General features: G+C 33.1%; 1 protein-coding gene across 1 annotated transcript in view; it reads right to left on the bottom strand.

Moving 5' to 3' along the window:
* The window catches only part of LOC102804523 (cytoplasmic phosphatidylinositol transfer protein 1-like), a 130,900-nt gene extending 116,561 nt beyond the window's left edge, over nucleotides 1–14,339 (bottom strand). The window contains exon 1 of the mRNA XM_085502857.1: nucleotides 14,126–14,339. Coding sequence (XP_085358983.1) covers nucleotides 14,126–14,173 — 48 coding nt within the window. The 5' untranslated portion in view covers nucleotides 14,174–14,339. The remainder of the gene's footprint in view (nucleotides 1–14,125) is intronic.
* Between the last annotated feature and the right edge of the window lie 706 nt (nucleotides 14,340–15,045).

Raw genomic sequence — 15,045 nt, 5'->3', positions numbered from 1 at the left:
AAAAATTAATGATTCACTGAGACAAATATGAACTGCCTCATTGTGTGACTACTGTATTATATGAAAAGTAAAAAAAAAAACACCCTTTATGAATAGCTATCATGTTGCAAGCTCTGCTTTAAATAGTTAGTTGGTGTCCAGTGGAGGGAGAAGTCAACAGTACTGTTGCCTCCTGAGAACCTACATCTTCAAACACTGCAATCTTTGTTTGAAGTGAGTTTTTAAACTAGTATTATAAAAACTATCATTCTGTTCTAATAGCTGAAACATATTCCTGTGAGTTTTCATTTGTCGAATGAACTGTTTGTCAAATACAGAATACATATATTTTAGAACAATTTTCTTTTTAAAATGTGGATGAAATGTTTTGCTTTTTATGTATTTTTTATGTATTGTTTTTGATTTGATAACTTTGAACTAAACAGATTTTCTATTAGCTTCAGATCTTGATCAAAGTTTGGCACCCAGTTCATAGGAGTGCCTATATTGATTTTCTGACATCTTGTTTTCTGTAAAGATTTATTGGTAGGTTTGCAAATGTGTATCAGACTGTGCAATCTCTCCATGAGTTGGTTTTGAAACCCAGTAAGGGATTCTGAGATACATTACCAAGGATATTATTACAAGATAAATCATTTGCTTCATTGAACACATACAACAATGCATATTTCCACTGAGATCAGTGACCTTTGATGTGTATCACCAGTGATCAGTCAAGTAGAAACAGTCGAAATATTTTATCAGTTTTTCTCAATTTTTGCATGATATTTTCATACAGGACATCTGTTGTTCAAACTCAGGGAAGACTTTATACTGATGAACAAGGTGACCAAGTTTGATGAAGTTTGGAATAAAATTAGTAAAGTTATCATGCACACAATAACAATTATTAACGACGACAACGACGACGACGACGACGACAATGCCGGACAAAATCTTTCCATTAATATACCTTTCCCTTCCATCTTTGATGGTACGGGCAAGGTAAAAATATAAAATTAGTCAAAGCATGTCAAAGATATGGCACTAGAACCACATTCATTAAAACATAATGGCCGCCAGTCAGCACAGAGGTCAATCCATAAGAGGTCAATCCAATTCCCCTTTTCGGACTGTTTAAAATGCGTAAATGCACTATACTATGGTATTATCTGAATGTCATTTTGTGTTTTGATTTTTTTGTAGATAGGTGGTCTTTATATGGAGGTTAGATTATTTGATTATGGGTCACAACTCATTACTACCTTATACTAAAATATGTTTGAATATTTAGAGTACCGATACTAACAAATTTCCACTTCCGGTCCGGTTAGACTTAAAATACACCATAAATATTCACTTTTGAGATATAATTTTTGGAATGTGTTGGTTCTTGAATATTTCAGCTTTGTCGTCCTGTACTACATTTAGTAATTCGAACTTCCCAGATTGGAGAATTCTGCGATTTTGACATTGAAAATGTCTTCGCTTCATTATTTGCTGAGGAACGGCCGCTTAGGTATGTGCTCTGTAACTTGCAGCACATGAACCTAAAAACATTAGGTTATCAAATTCACAAGAAGTTGACTATCCATGATACGAGTATTGCTAAATTGCCAGCTGTGAACTTTATCAGGATTCCTATATGAAGTTACACATCATTCTAGCAAGGAAAAATATTGATTACTTTTGTGCAGGTTATATAATAATTAATATTTCATTTTTGTTAGTGTATCTTTAATTTTATTTTTTTTAATATGTACACATTATATCTAATTGGGGTGGGAATTGCCAAGCTAATTTATAAAATTATAAACAAATATTTTCGTAAATAACACTGACCGTGAAATACGCCCTTGAGAAGTGTTACTGACAATAATATTTTCTATTGTAATTTCTTTCAGAAAATAATTGTCACATATATTTGAGTTGACAAAAATTAAAATCAAATAAATTGGACTGAATTGTTTTTTATTAACTGAGTGCTAATTATTATTTTGCAAGACAAATCTGCAAAAATATAGTTGAAGGAGTGGTCACATAAGACGAGTGGTCTTTATACCCAGTTGCTTATGTGTTATGCTTTGGGACTGCTTAAAAGTGGTCACTATAGGCAGGTGGTCTTTATACGCAGGTTGCTCATATGATATGCCTTGGGACTGCTCATTTGATATGCCTTGCGAAAGTGGTTATTACTATATAGAGGTAGTCTTCATATATCGATGATCACTAAACAGGTTTGACTGTACATATACCAAAAACAAGAATTTTTTTTCTCACATATTTAGCTAAAAATAGTAGAACATACACAATTGTTATTGTGCACATTTTAAAACAATATGTCAACCATGTGTGCAGATGAAAACGAGCGCTTTAAAAATCAAGTACAGTGTACGTTATTATGACAATGACACTGAGTTCATGTATTGGACATTGACAGATGTAAAGTGTAAGTTTGTACCAATATAAACTTCATTTACAGTTCTTTCAGTAATGCAACTTTCATGACATTAGAATCCCTACAAATGCTCACTAAATTGTGACGTTTAACAATAATAATAGTGCTATACTGTAATATTAGGTTTGTATTTCTAATACAATGTTATTTTCTGTATCATTATGATATATACTGGTATGTATATATATATATTACCACTATGCTATGACTGAAAAATACTTCATTTTAGCTGGAATTAATTTTCACTGAGAAGACATATTGACCAACCTTTATGTATGGAGTTTTTTTTTCAGTTTAATGTAAAATATAGGAAAATAGAAAAATTCACTGGTTTTTATTTTCAGTTTAATGTAAAATATAGGAAAATGGAAAAATTCACTAGTTTTTATTTTCAGTGATTCATCCCTTCAGCAAAAATAAATTCCAAAGTTAAAATGAAGTAATAATTTGGTTAAAAAAATTAAGTAAATTGTACATGAACCTTATGTCAGTACAACTCACAACTGTATTTGTAATTAAAATGCTAATTACCATATTTATTTATTTATATGAGATGTAAATTTGCATGCATTTATTTATTTATTTTATTGTATTTATACTGGATTTGGCAAATAGATTCCACTTGGCAGTTAAATATTATAAATAAAAAACAAATATGGTACCATAGATTTTTTTCATGGTCTATGGAACCCTAGATTTTTTAAGATCAATGTTGGAACTCACCAACTGTTATTTAAGTCTTTTTCACCTACTGGTATATAACATGAACTGAAATGGTTTTCTATTTTCAATGCAATATACCATATGTCTGACCTGAGGTCGATAATACTGAATTCCAGTGTGAATAAGGCTTTAATGGTTGAAGAGACTTTAATCCAATGTACATATAGCTGTAATATAATCTACTTTCAAGGTGTTTTCCCTAGCTGCTAATGAATCCTTTCCTGTATAATCCAGGCATATAGATCCAGGGAATGTAATAAGTATGTGCTTATGTAAATAAGGTCAGATTAAGTTGTACTGTATTGTAAATGTATGTAAATGTGTATGTATGTGCTTATGTAAATAAGGTCAGATTAAGTTGTACTGTATTGTAAATGTATGTAAATGAAAGAGGTATGTCTATGGTCAAAATAAGTTGCACCATATTTGCTCTATTAGTAGCACAAGTGATTAAGTGAATGACAGAGCCCCTATGATAACAATAAGTTGTACTGTATTCGCTCTATTAGTAGCTCAAGTAATTATGTGAATGACAGAGCCCCTATGATAACAATAAGTTACACCATATTTGCTCTATTAGTAGCTCAAGTGATTAAGTGAATGACAGAGCCCCTATGATAACAATAAGTTGTACTGTATTCGCTCTATTAGTAGCTCAAGTAATTAAGTGAATGACAGCCCCTATGATAACAATAAGTTACACCATATTTGCTCTATTAGTAGCTCAAGTGATTAAGTGAATGACAGAGCCCCTATGATAACAATAAGTTGTACAGTATTCGCTCTATTAGTAGCTCAAGTAATTATGTGAATGACAGAGCCCCTATGATAACAATAAGTTGTACTGTATTCGCTCTATTAGTAGCTCAAGTGATTAAGTGAATGACAGAGCCCCTATGATAACAATAAGTTGTACTGTATTTGCTCTATTAGTAGCTCAAGTGATTATGTAAATGACAGAGCCCCTATGATAACAAGTTGTACAGTATTCGCTCTATTAGTAGCTCAAGTAATTATGTGAATGACAGAGCCCCTATGATAACAATAAGTTGTACTGTATTCGCTCTATTAGTAGCTCAAGTGATTAAGTGAATGACAGAGCCCCTATGATAACAATAAGTTGTACTGTATTTGCTCTATTAGTAGCTCAAGTGATTAAGTGAATGACAGAGCCCCTATGATAACAATAAGTTGTACAGCATTCGCTCTATTAGTAGTAGCTCAAGTAATTAAGTGAATGACAGAGCCCCTATGATAACAATAAGTTGCACCATATTTGCTCTATTAGTAGCTCATATAATTATGTGAATGACAGAGCCCCTATGATAACAATAAGTTGTACAGCATTCGCTCTATTAGTAGTAGCTCAAGTGATTAAGTGAATGACAGAGCCCCTATGATAACAATAAGTTGCACCATATTTGCTCTATTTTTCAGCACATGTACTTATATAAATAACAGAGTTGTGTCTACATGTATGGTTAAAATAAGTCAGCATACAATTAATACATTTTGGGATTTATGTATGCTTCTATTAGAGATGAGCTAGAGGACATAGCATGGAAACAAGTTGGGAACACAAGAGGTGGCATATACGCTCTCTGTCTATAAATGATGTTGGAGACTGCTGAACTATCAACAATCTAGTGATACCATGCATTGAGGTCAAAGGTCACACACCTCTTCCATAAAGTGAACAGGAAATAGAAATCACTGATGTGTTAAGGTAGAACACCACACAAATATTCCTTATTTTTTGCATTTATATTTCATGTTTTATTATATTTGATCAGTTATATTTAACAAGGATTAGGAAAATGAAATGTATATATTGATGTAAAAAATGATGTAAAAATAATGATGTAAAAAAAAGTGAAAATAGCAAGTACTGTCTGTTTTACACATAGAGCATTTTACCATTGTTGGTAAGTGACAGCGGGTGACAAAATGGTATATAGTATCTTACAATGTACTTGTTCCTGTTAAGAATTACAAAATTGACATTGTTTTAGGTGGGTTTTGAATGATAAAATGTGTCTATCGTATTTGTATTTTTTGTATATTATTAGACAATATTTAGCAAAAAAATAATAGTGAACAGAAAATTCACCATACTTGGCTAAAACTTAAATGATTAATTATAGAGAAAAAAATTGAAAAGAAATATTGCCACTTGTCTTTGCACTAAAATATGCCTACATGTCAAAAACTTACATGAAGCATTCTTTTTAAGCTGTTAACTTTCAAGGACTTAAATGTGTATGTGACTGTCAGGTTTTAAATTTAATTTCAATAAAAAACATTTGTATAGACTTTAAAATGGTATCTGCACAGAATAAAGCAATAAGAAGTGAAATACCTCTATGATATCAAACAATTCAGGACTTTAATGTAAAATACTTTCCATATAGAAGCACTAATAGGCTTGTGTCTTGTCAAAATCTATGCAATTATTACAAACATGTACATGTACATTGTACCTGTACAAGATTAATATTTTAATGTTCAACTACAATATACAGTTCAACTGCCAAATTTATGCAATAAAATAATATCATCACTACATGTATAAGTTCTATTCACATAAAAAAATCTGAATCTTAAAAGGTAGATGGGTTTTGGGGTTCCCCAAATTCCCTGGTTGCTTAGCTACCATTTGGATCAATGTTGTTCAGCAGAAATACACAGTTTAACGCGGTTAATTTACTGTACAAATTTCAGGCTTGTGTGTATATTATAGGCTTTTAACGTTACCTTTGAAATTTCACAAACTTTTAAATTCAACATATAAAACGAGTCAAAATTCATACACTCAAAAAAAAATACAGACACAATATAATTCATATCCTTTTCATATCCGTAGTGGTACATACATTTGTAAAATATTTCTGAGGGACAACATTAATGTACAAGCATGTACATTCAATATACAAAAAACTGAGATTAACGAATTTATTGACAAAAAATCATCTCCCCTCTCTTTCCAGCACAAGGATGTTGAGAATTGTGGCAACTATGGAAAACGCCTGGGAACTTGAACTCGTCTATAAACTGATACACTGTAAGCTGTAATCTATAAACCATCAATAAAAGAAATATTTCAATCGAATGACTACAATGACCGTTACTGTCTAAGAAAGCTATCTCAAAGCTATGCAAAATAAGTAAAACGGTGGAGATTAAGCCACTATTATGGATTTTGTAGCTCTTATCTATCTTTATTTTCACTAAGCAGACACACAAATCCTATTGAAATACCCACTTTATCAGAATACCCACTTTATCAGACACTACGTAGATAAGAAATCATGCTTTTTACATAAAACTATATTTTATACTAAATCAAGGATTCTCATTCCCAGTCTTTGAAATGGCCTTAGAAAAACTAAATTAAATGGATACGTTTGTATTGTATCATTGGAAAAGAGGGATTATACACAATCCATACATGTATGTAAGACTGAGTGATTGTGAATGCAATGCATTCTAATATTAGGAGAAACCTACAAAGACATCAAATCTGAAGAAATATTCACCAGAATCTTTTTTTGCTTTATTGAAATCGATAGGATGCACTAATTTTGAATCAAATTGTATAAATACTTGATGTGCATCAGTAACCTCGAATACAACACCATGTTTGAATAATACTGGACATGGCACACCACAGAAATGGTTAATGACAAATGTGCATATGATTACTGTTATGTTTTTGATTTTTTTCCTACTTTGAACAAAAATGATCAAAATCATGCCCTGGAAATTGTTAAGGACACATGGAAATAAAACCAACATGGCCACTAGTTGGCCATTTTGAATCAAATCACACAAAAATATAGTGTGCTTTAGTAACCTAACATGTGTAATATTCATACTTAAGTTCAGGGATTTTTTTAAACAAGGGAACAGGGGTGCAGCACCCTCATGCCATGGCCATGCGCCCCCTTACCCTGGGGAGCAGATCCTCTGCCAACCATAACATTCTGATTGACCAGGGATCACATGTGGCCACAGTCTTCAACTGTGACCTGTCTGATAGTAAGTGCCCCAAGGAAGCCATAGAATGCTCCATTTTAACTTAGAATTAAAACTCCATACCCTGGTAGGGAGAACCATATCTCCCCCCCCCCCCACTTGGTGGTGCCGCTGAATTGCAGTGCTCCCTCTTGCATTTTTTTTTCTAGAAAAACCCTGCTAAGTTTGAATAAAGAATTAAGTAATAACCTAGATTTGGATTGTATAAAAGCTAATCAAGTCAGAAAGTCATCTCAAAGCACCCAAGTACCAAATGTTCATAAAATATATCAACTGCCTATTTAAATACACATGGAAATCCAAACAATGGGCCAATTAGTTTAATAATTAGGTAGACTTGAACAAAAGACTAGTCATGCCCATGTTCAAAGAAGCCATGTATCATATTTCATAGTTAATTCATAAAATATACCAGGACAAATCTAAAAATGTGCTACCTAGGTAATTATGCAAATGAGGTAATATGCACAGATTTCGCCCAAAAACTAATTAGGTGGTCAGTGGATTATCATATGGCACATATGTACCATGTTGCAACAGAACAGACATACACACACATTTTTGTGCCTTCACATTTAGGACTAAATAATTTGTGTGTGGTTTTGAAAAAATACATTTTTATGGCAAGGTACTGTAAAAATATAATCTCCAATGACAGATCAATTCGAGTGAAATTCAATGTAGGTATAGTGACTGAGTTTTTTTTTTTTTTATGGTATATTTAATTGTTATCTTTTATTTATGACCATTTTTTGGTTTTACTTTTATATCTCGAAAAATGTGGCGTTGTATCAACATGAGATTTCCATCAGATTAATGGATGGACTAGCATATCTTTGAAACCAAGAGCCCAGTAATAAATCTAATAGTCCAATGGTCCCCTACAAAATATATCTTCTACTCACCAGAGATTTAAATCCACCAAAATTTTTGACTTCCTGTCTAACACCAGTCATATAACCCTGCTGTGAAATTTACTTATTAAAATGTGAATAAACTTTTGAACAGCAATAAGATACACAAGCCTACAAAGCATATCAACAAATATTATTTACAAATTTTCTAGTATAGAACTTTTTTTTAATTTAAATAATACAATGTATAACTGTGGGTAATCTAATTTACATTAAATTAATTGATGTGTCACTGTCAATTATTTTGGTACAAAATCACATTGCTGGCCCATATTGCAATCCAGTCTATGAGTGAGATAGCAAGAACAGATACATAATTCATTAAAGGCTATGTAGGCCTTTAAATCCAGTCTATGAGTGAGATAGCAAGAACAGATACGTAATTCATTAAAGGCTGTCCAGGTCTTTAAATCCAGTCTATGAGTGAGAAAGCAAGAACAGATACATAATTCATTAAAGGCTATGTAGGCCTTTAAATCCAGTCCATGAGTGAGATAGCAAGAACAGAAACATAATTCATTAAAGGCTGTCCAAGCCTTTAAATCCAGTCTATGAGTGAGATAGCAAGAACAGAAACATAATTCATTAAAGGCTGTGTAGGCCTTTAAATCCAGTCTATGAGTGAGATAGCAAGAACAGAAACATAATTCATTAAAGGCTGTGTAGGCCTTTAAATCCAGTCTATGAGTGAGATAGTAAGAACATATACATAATTCATTAAAGGCTATGTAGGCCTTTAAATCCAGTCTATGAGTGAGATAGCAAGAACAGAAACATAATTCATTAAAGGCTATGTAGGCCTTTAAATCCAGTCTATGAGTGAGATAGCAAGAACAGATACGTAATTCATTAAAGGCTATGTAGGCCTTTAAATCCAGTCTATGAGTGAGATAGCAAGAACAGAAACATACATGTAATTCATTAAAGGCCATGTAGGCCTTTAAATCCATCTAATGAGTGAGATAGCAAGAACAGATACGTAATTCATTAAAGGCTGTGTAGGCCTTTAAATCCATCTATGAGTGAGATAGTAAGAACAGATACATAATTAATTAAAGGCTATGTAGGCCTTTAAATCCAGTCTATGAGTGAGATAGCAAGAACAGAAACATAATTCATTAAAGGCTGTGTAGGCCTTTAAATCCAGTCTATGAGTGAGATAGCAAGAACAGAAACATAATTCATTAAAGGCTGTGTAGGCCTTTAAATCCAGTCTATGAGTGAGATAGCAAGAACAGATACGTAATTCATTAAAGGCTGTGTAGGCCTTTAAATCCATCTAATGAGTGAGATAGCAAGAACAGATACGTAATTCATTAAAGGCTGTCCAGACCTTGAAATCCAGTCTATGAGTCAGTGAGATAGCAAGAACAGATACGTAATTCATTAAAGGCTGTCCAGGTCTTTAAATCCAGTCTATGAGTGAGATAGCAAGAACAGATACATAATTCATTAAAGGCTATGTAGGCCTTTAAATCCAGTCTATGAGTGAGATAGTAAGATCAGATACGTAATTCATTAAAGGCTGTGCAGGCCTTTAAATGCAGTCTATGAGTGAGATAACAAGAACAGATACGTAATTCATTAAAGGCTGTCCAGGTCTTTAAATCCAGTCTATGAGTGAGAAAGCAAGAACAGATACATAATTCATTAAAGGCTATGTAGGCCTTTAAATCCAGTCCATGAGTGAGATAGCAAGAACAGAAACATAATTCATTAAAGGCTGTCCAAGCCTTTAAATCCAGTCTATGAGTGAGATAGCAAGAACAGAAACATAATTCATTAAAGGCTGTGTAGGCCTTTAAATCCAGTCTATGAGTGAGATAGCAAGAACAGAAACATAATTCATTAAAGGCTGTGTAGGCCTTTAAATCCAGTCTATGAGTGAGATAGCAAGAACTGAAACATAATTCATTAAAGGCTGTGTAGGCCTTTAAATCAAGTCTATGAGTGAGATAGTAAGAACATATACATAATTCATTAAAGGCTATGTAGGCCTTTAAATCCAGTCTATGAGTGAGATAGCAAGAACAGAAACATAATTCATTAAAGGCTATGTAGGCCTTTAAATCCAGTCTATGAGTGAGATAGCAAGAACAGATACGTAATTCATTAAAGGCTATGTAGGCCTTTAAATCCAGTCTATGAGTGAGATAGCAAGAACAGAAACATACATGTAATTCATTAAAGGCCATGTAGGCCTTTAAATCCATCTAATGAGTGAGATAGCAAGAACAGATACGTAATTCATTAAAGGCTGTGTAGGCCTTTAAATCCATCTATGAGTGAGATAGTAAGAACAGATACATAATTAATTAAAGGCTATGTAGGCCTTTAAATCCAGTCTATGAGTGAGATAGCAAGAACAGAAACATAATTCATTAAAGGCTGTGTAGGCCTTTAAATCCAGTCTATGAGTGAGATAGCAAGAACAGAAACATAATTCATTAAAGGCTGTGTAGGCCTTTAAATCCAGTCTATGAGTGAGATAGCAAGAACAGATACGTAATTCATTAAAGGCTGTGTAGGCCTTTAAATCCATCTAATGAGTGAGATAGCAAGAACAGATACGTAATTCATTAAAGGCTGTCCAGACCTTGAAATCCAGTCTATGAGTCAGTGAGATAGCAAGAACAGATACGTAATTCATTAAAGGCTGTCCAGGTCTTTAAATCCAGTCTATGAGTGAGATAGCAAGAACAGATACATAATTCATTAAAGGCTATGTAGGCCTTTAAATCCAGTCTATGAGTGAGATAGTAAGATCAGATACGTAATTCATTAAAGGCTGTGCAGGCCTTTAAATGCAGTCTATGAGTGAGATAACAAGAACAGAAACGTAATTCATTAAAGGCTGTGTAGACCTTTAAATCCATCTAATGAGTGAGATAGCAAGAACAGATACGAAATTCATGAAAGGCTGTCCAGGCCTTTAAATCCAGTCTATGAGTGAGATAGCGAGAACAAATACATAATTCATTAAAGGCTATGTAGGCCTTTAAATCCAGTCTATGAGTCAGTGAGATAGTAAGAACAGATACATAATTCATTAAAGGCTGTGCAGGCCTTTAAATCCAGTCTATGAGTGAGATAGCAAGAACAGAAACGTAATTTATTAAAGGCTGTCCAAGCCTTTAAATCCAGTCTATGAGTGAGATAGCGAGAACAGAAACGTAATTTATTAAAGGCTGTCCAAGCCTTTAAATCCAGTCTATGAGTGAGATAGCTAGAACAGAAACGTAATTTATTAAAGGCTGTCCAAGCCTTTAAATCCAGTCTATGAGTGAGATAGCGAGAACAGAAACGTAATTTATTAAAGGCTGTCCAAGCCTTTAAATCCAGTCTATGAGTGAGATAGCTAGAACAGAAACGTAATTTATTAAAGGCTGTCCAAGCCTTTAAATCCAGTCTATGAGTGAGATAGCGAGAACAGAAACGTAATTTATTAAAGGCTGTCCAAGCCTTTAAATCCAGTCTATGAGTGAGATAGCGAGAACAGATACATAATTCATTAAAGGCTGTGTAGGCCTTTAAATCCAGTCTATGAGTCAGTGAGTTAGCAAGAACAGAAACGTAATTTATTAAAGGCTATGAGTGAGATAGCGAGAACAGAAACGTAATTCATGAAAGGCTGTCCAAGCCTTTAAATCCAGTCTTTGAGTCAGTGAGATAGCAAGAACAGATACATAATTCATTAAAGGCTGTGCAGGCTTTTAAGTGTTTAGCATTAATTTCACTAGTACAAACTTCATCTCATGTGGTGCAAAAAAATGTCACCATTTTTCTCATAAACAACTCCTTGGTGGAAAAGGATTATTATAAAATATGCACAAAAACATTTTTTTCTGTTGAATATATGACTTTACCATGGAGTCCATTGTAACTCTACTTAAAATGTAACATACACTGTATATATTGAAAATCCATCAAGCAGCACAGATTACTATGTTGGATTCAATGAGAAACCCCTCCAGTTACATTGATTAATGTTATATAAAACAAGCACAGAATTGGAAAATAATGCATTGACTGGGGATATTCACATATACAATGTACCTCTTAATATAGTTTATCTTTTCTGCACAAGGGAGAAAATGTTGTGATGTCACTCTACAAAGTCAAGTTCAATTATATGACAAACAAATTTATTTTTCGTTAGAATTCCAAATGATTATTGATGGGGGTTTGCTTCTCTTTATTTACATTAAATAATTAAAAAATAGTTAATCTAAATGAGATTTTATGAATTAAAAAATTAACAAACAAAAATTTTACATCAAGCAAAACACCACAAGGAATCCAGGTAGTTTGATGCACTTGCTGTGCTGAGCTCAGTGTTTTGAAAGCTATCTTCAATGTACTAAATACACACAACGGTAAAGGCAAACAATTCTCAGGTTTGTCAATGGCTCAATGTTTGTATGCTGTCGTGAACCCACAAACAGAACAGTATCTGCCAACAATTTCAGTAATTTGATTCATAAATTTTCTAAATAGGCGATTCCTAATTAATCAAATCATACTGAAAAATAATAAAAATATAATAATAAATTTATTGCATCCTTAGAAATAGTTTCTATGGCTTTACATCAATAAAATACAATACATAAATGATATTATACTAAAGTAAAATGTCAGTCATTGTTATTTCTAATTTCAAACATTTTGGTTAATATTCAGCAGCTTAGCTTATTATTATGTCTTCTTTTGAACACGTAATTATTTGTGAAGACTGCCACTAAAAGCAGGTACTTTACTTTATTATTGTTAGTTGTCAATGGCAACACGCCCACATAAAAAACAAAAATTACAATATCAACAACACCAACTGAAATGGAATTTGCTGCTGCATTCTGGTATAAACTTTATAGATAAACATAGGTCTTATAGCAGTAGTGCAACTAAGCCATTCTTAAACCTCATCTCAGCAAACATAGTACTGAGACTTGCTTGTATGCAAGTATATGGTAATCAATGTAAATTAATATACTCTTATACACCAGTAACTCTTACCATGTAACATTCAAAATGCTACAGACGTTGTACAGTGTCTTGTTCTATAATGGGAACAATAACCACATATACAATGCAGTGTTGTTTGTTTACACAAAATTCAAACATGTGCTGCATGACAACTGCAGCACTTCAATGACTAAATAAAGACATATACTTGTAATACAGAAATTATATTTTGAATTCAGCAATAAACTCCTGATTTTACTGATAGCAAATTTGTTACCATCAAGAATACTAATTATTTACTTTTGTTCTTCCAAGATGAAATTAACATTGTTTTTTCATTTTAGTGTAATAAAGATATAATAAAATAATAAAAAAATACTTCTAAAATTGATTACAACTTACAAAAAATGTGTATTATATTTTTATTTTATTGATCCCATACACACTATTAAAGGAACTTTAACATAAAAATAAATATGAAACCATGATTTTAGAATTGAAATTGCTTTTATTTTATTTTATTATTCGTTTCTTTTGCTCGAGAAAAATAAAAATTAATATTGTAACTATGAGACATTACATACCAGTATGCAAAGTACGCGAAAATCAAGGATTTTTTTGCTGACATAGTCTTACCATCACGAACAATCTAGTGTTAAACGTTACCAAGGTCGTATAAGCAGTGTCCAATGTCATCGTGTAAACACTACGGCAAACTGAGTCATAAACAAGGGCGCGCGGAACTCAACAAATAGACAGTGCCCTATATAATAAGGTAGTCAGTCCACGAGTCAAAGTCTAGCACCATATCCACATCGTACATACACTCGTCTTCCGTGCAAATACGATCAATTAAGTTTATAATCTCGTCGAACGATTCAACGATGCTAATGCATCGTCATTTCAGTCTCGACGTGCCAGTACTGTGAGAATACTGGCGATAAATAAACTCAAATAGGTGTACCATCGAGTTGTCTTTTCAAGTTGTTGGCCGGGCTGTTTGCAGTGAATGAATGAAATTACCGAACCACGGAAGTAACAGTTTCACACTTACCTCTTCAACAGTCAGCGGCATGCACACTCGGAACTCTTTCATCAACATGGTGAAAAATCTTCTAGTCAACAACTTGAAGCACGTAAATATAATTCCGTTATATTCCAGCGAGATTCTCCGTTATTTATAAGGTCTAACACTAACCAGAAATGTTCGCACAACGACGTACTACCAAGGTAACTAACTGTTTCGCTCTCGCCAACCACAAGTCTCGTTTAACATCGTTTCTCGTTACTTCGTCTTTTCATCAAATGTGTCGTTGGTGGCAGTATTGCATAAAAAAAACGGACATATCGGATTGAACTTTCATTTTGTAGTATATCCAGCTGCTGAGAAGGGTGATACTAAAGACATTCATCTTAACGTATATATATTATGTTGTCATATAATATGTAAAATAAAAAGTTATAAAAAAAGGGGGAAAAGGATCGATTAATTTCGATTGTGAGATAAAAATATATACTAGTACATTACAATTCCCCGGGAAACCCAAAGATACAGAAAAATGGTCATTGATTACGGATTTTACTGTGTACAAATCACGCATTTATCTAAAATATTCCAAGTAACCCCATACACGATTACATGATTTGTCTTCAAAGTTATGTTCACTCGAGTCTGGTGTACGGCGTATATTTTTTTTATTTCATCAGTGTCTTATTTGTGTCTGTACAGCACTATGCTTATGCAGATGATGACAACCAACTATACAAAGCAACCAGCGTAGAGCACGTTCAGGCAACACTGGATATAGTGAAAAACTGTATCATTGGTATCAAGAAATGGATGACACTGAACAAGCTTCAATTAAATGACAGTAAAACTGAGGCCATGATAATTATGTCACCAAGTCTGGCATTAAAATCATCATTTCCATCCTCAATTACTGTTGGCAGTTCACATATACTTTTTGTAACTTC

This window comes from Saccoglossus kowalevskii, chromosome 8 (assembly GCF_978046115.1).
Source record: "Saccoglossus kowalevskii chromosome 8, keSacKowa6.1, whole genome shotgun sequence".
Lineage (NCBI taxonomy): Eukaryota > Metazoa > Hemichordata > Enteropneusta > Harrimaniidae > Saccoglossus > Saccoglossus kowalevskii.
Note: the sequence above shows the minus strand (reverse complement) of the source record. Positions and strands in the feature narration are given on the sequence as shown.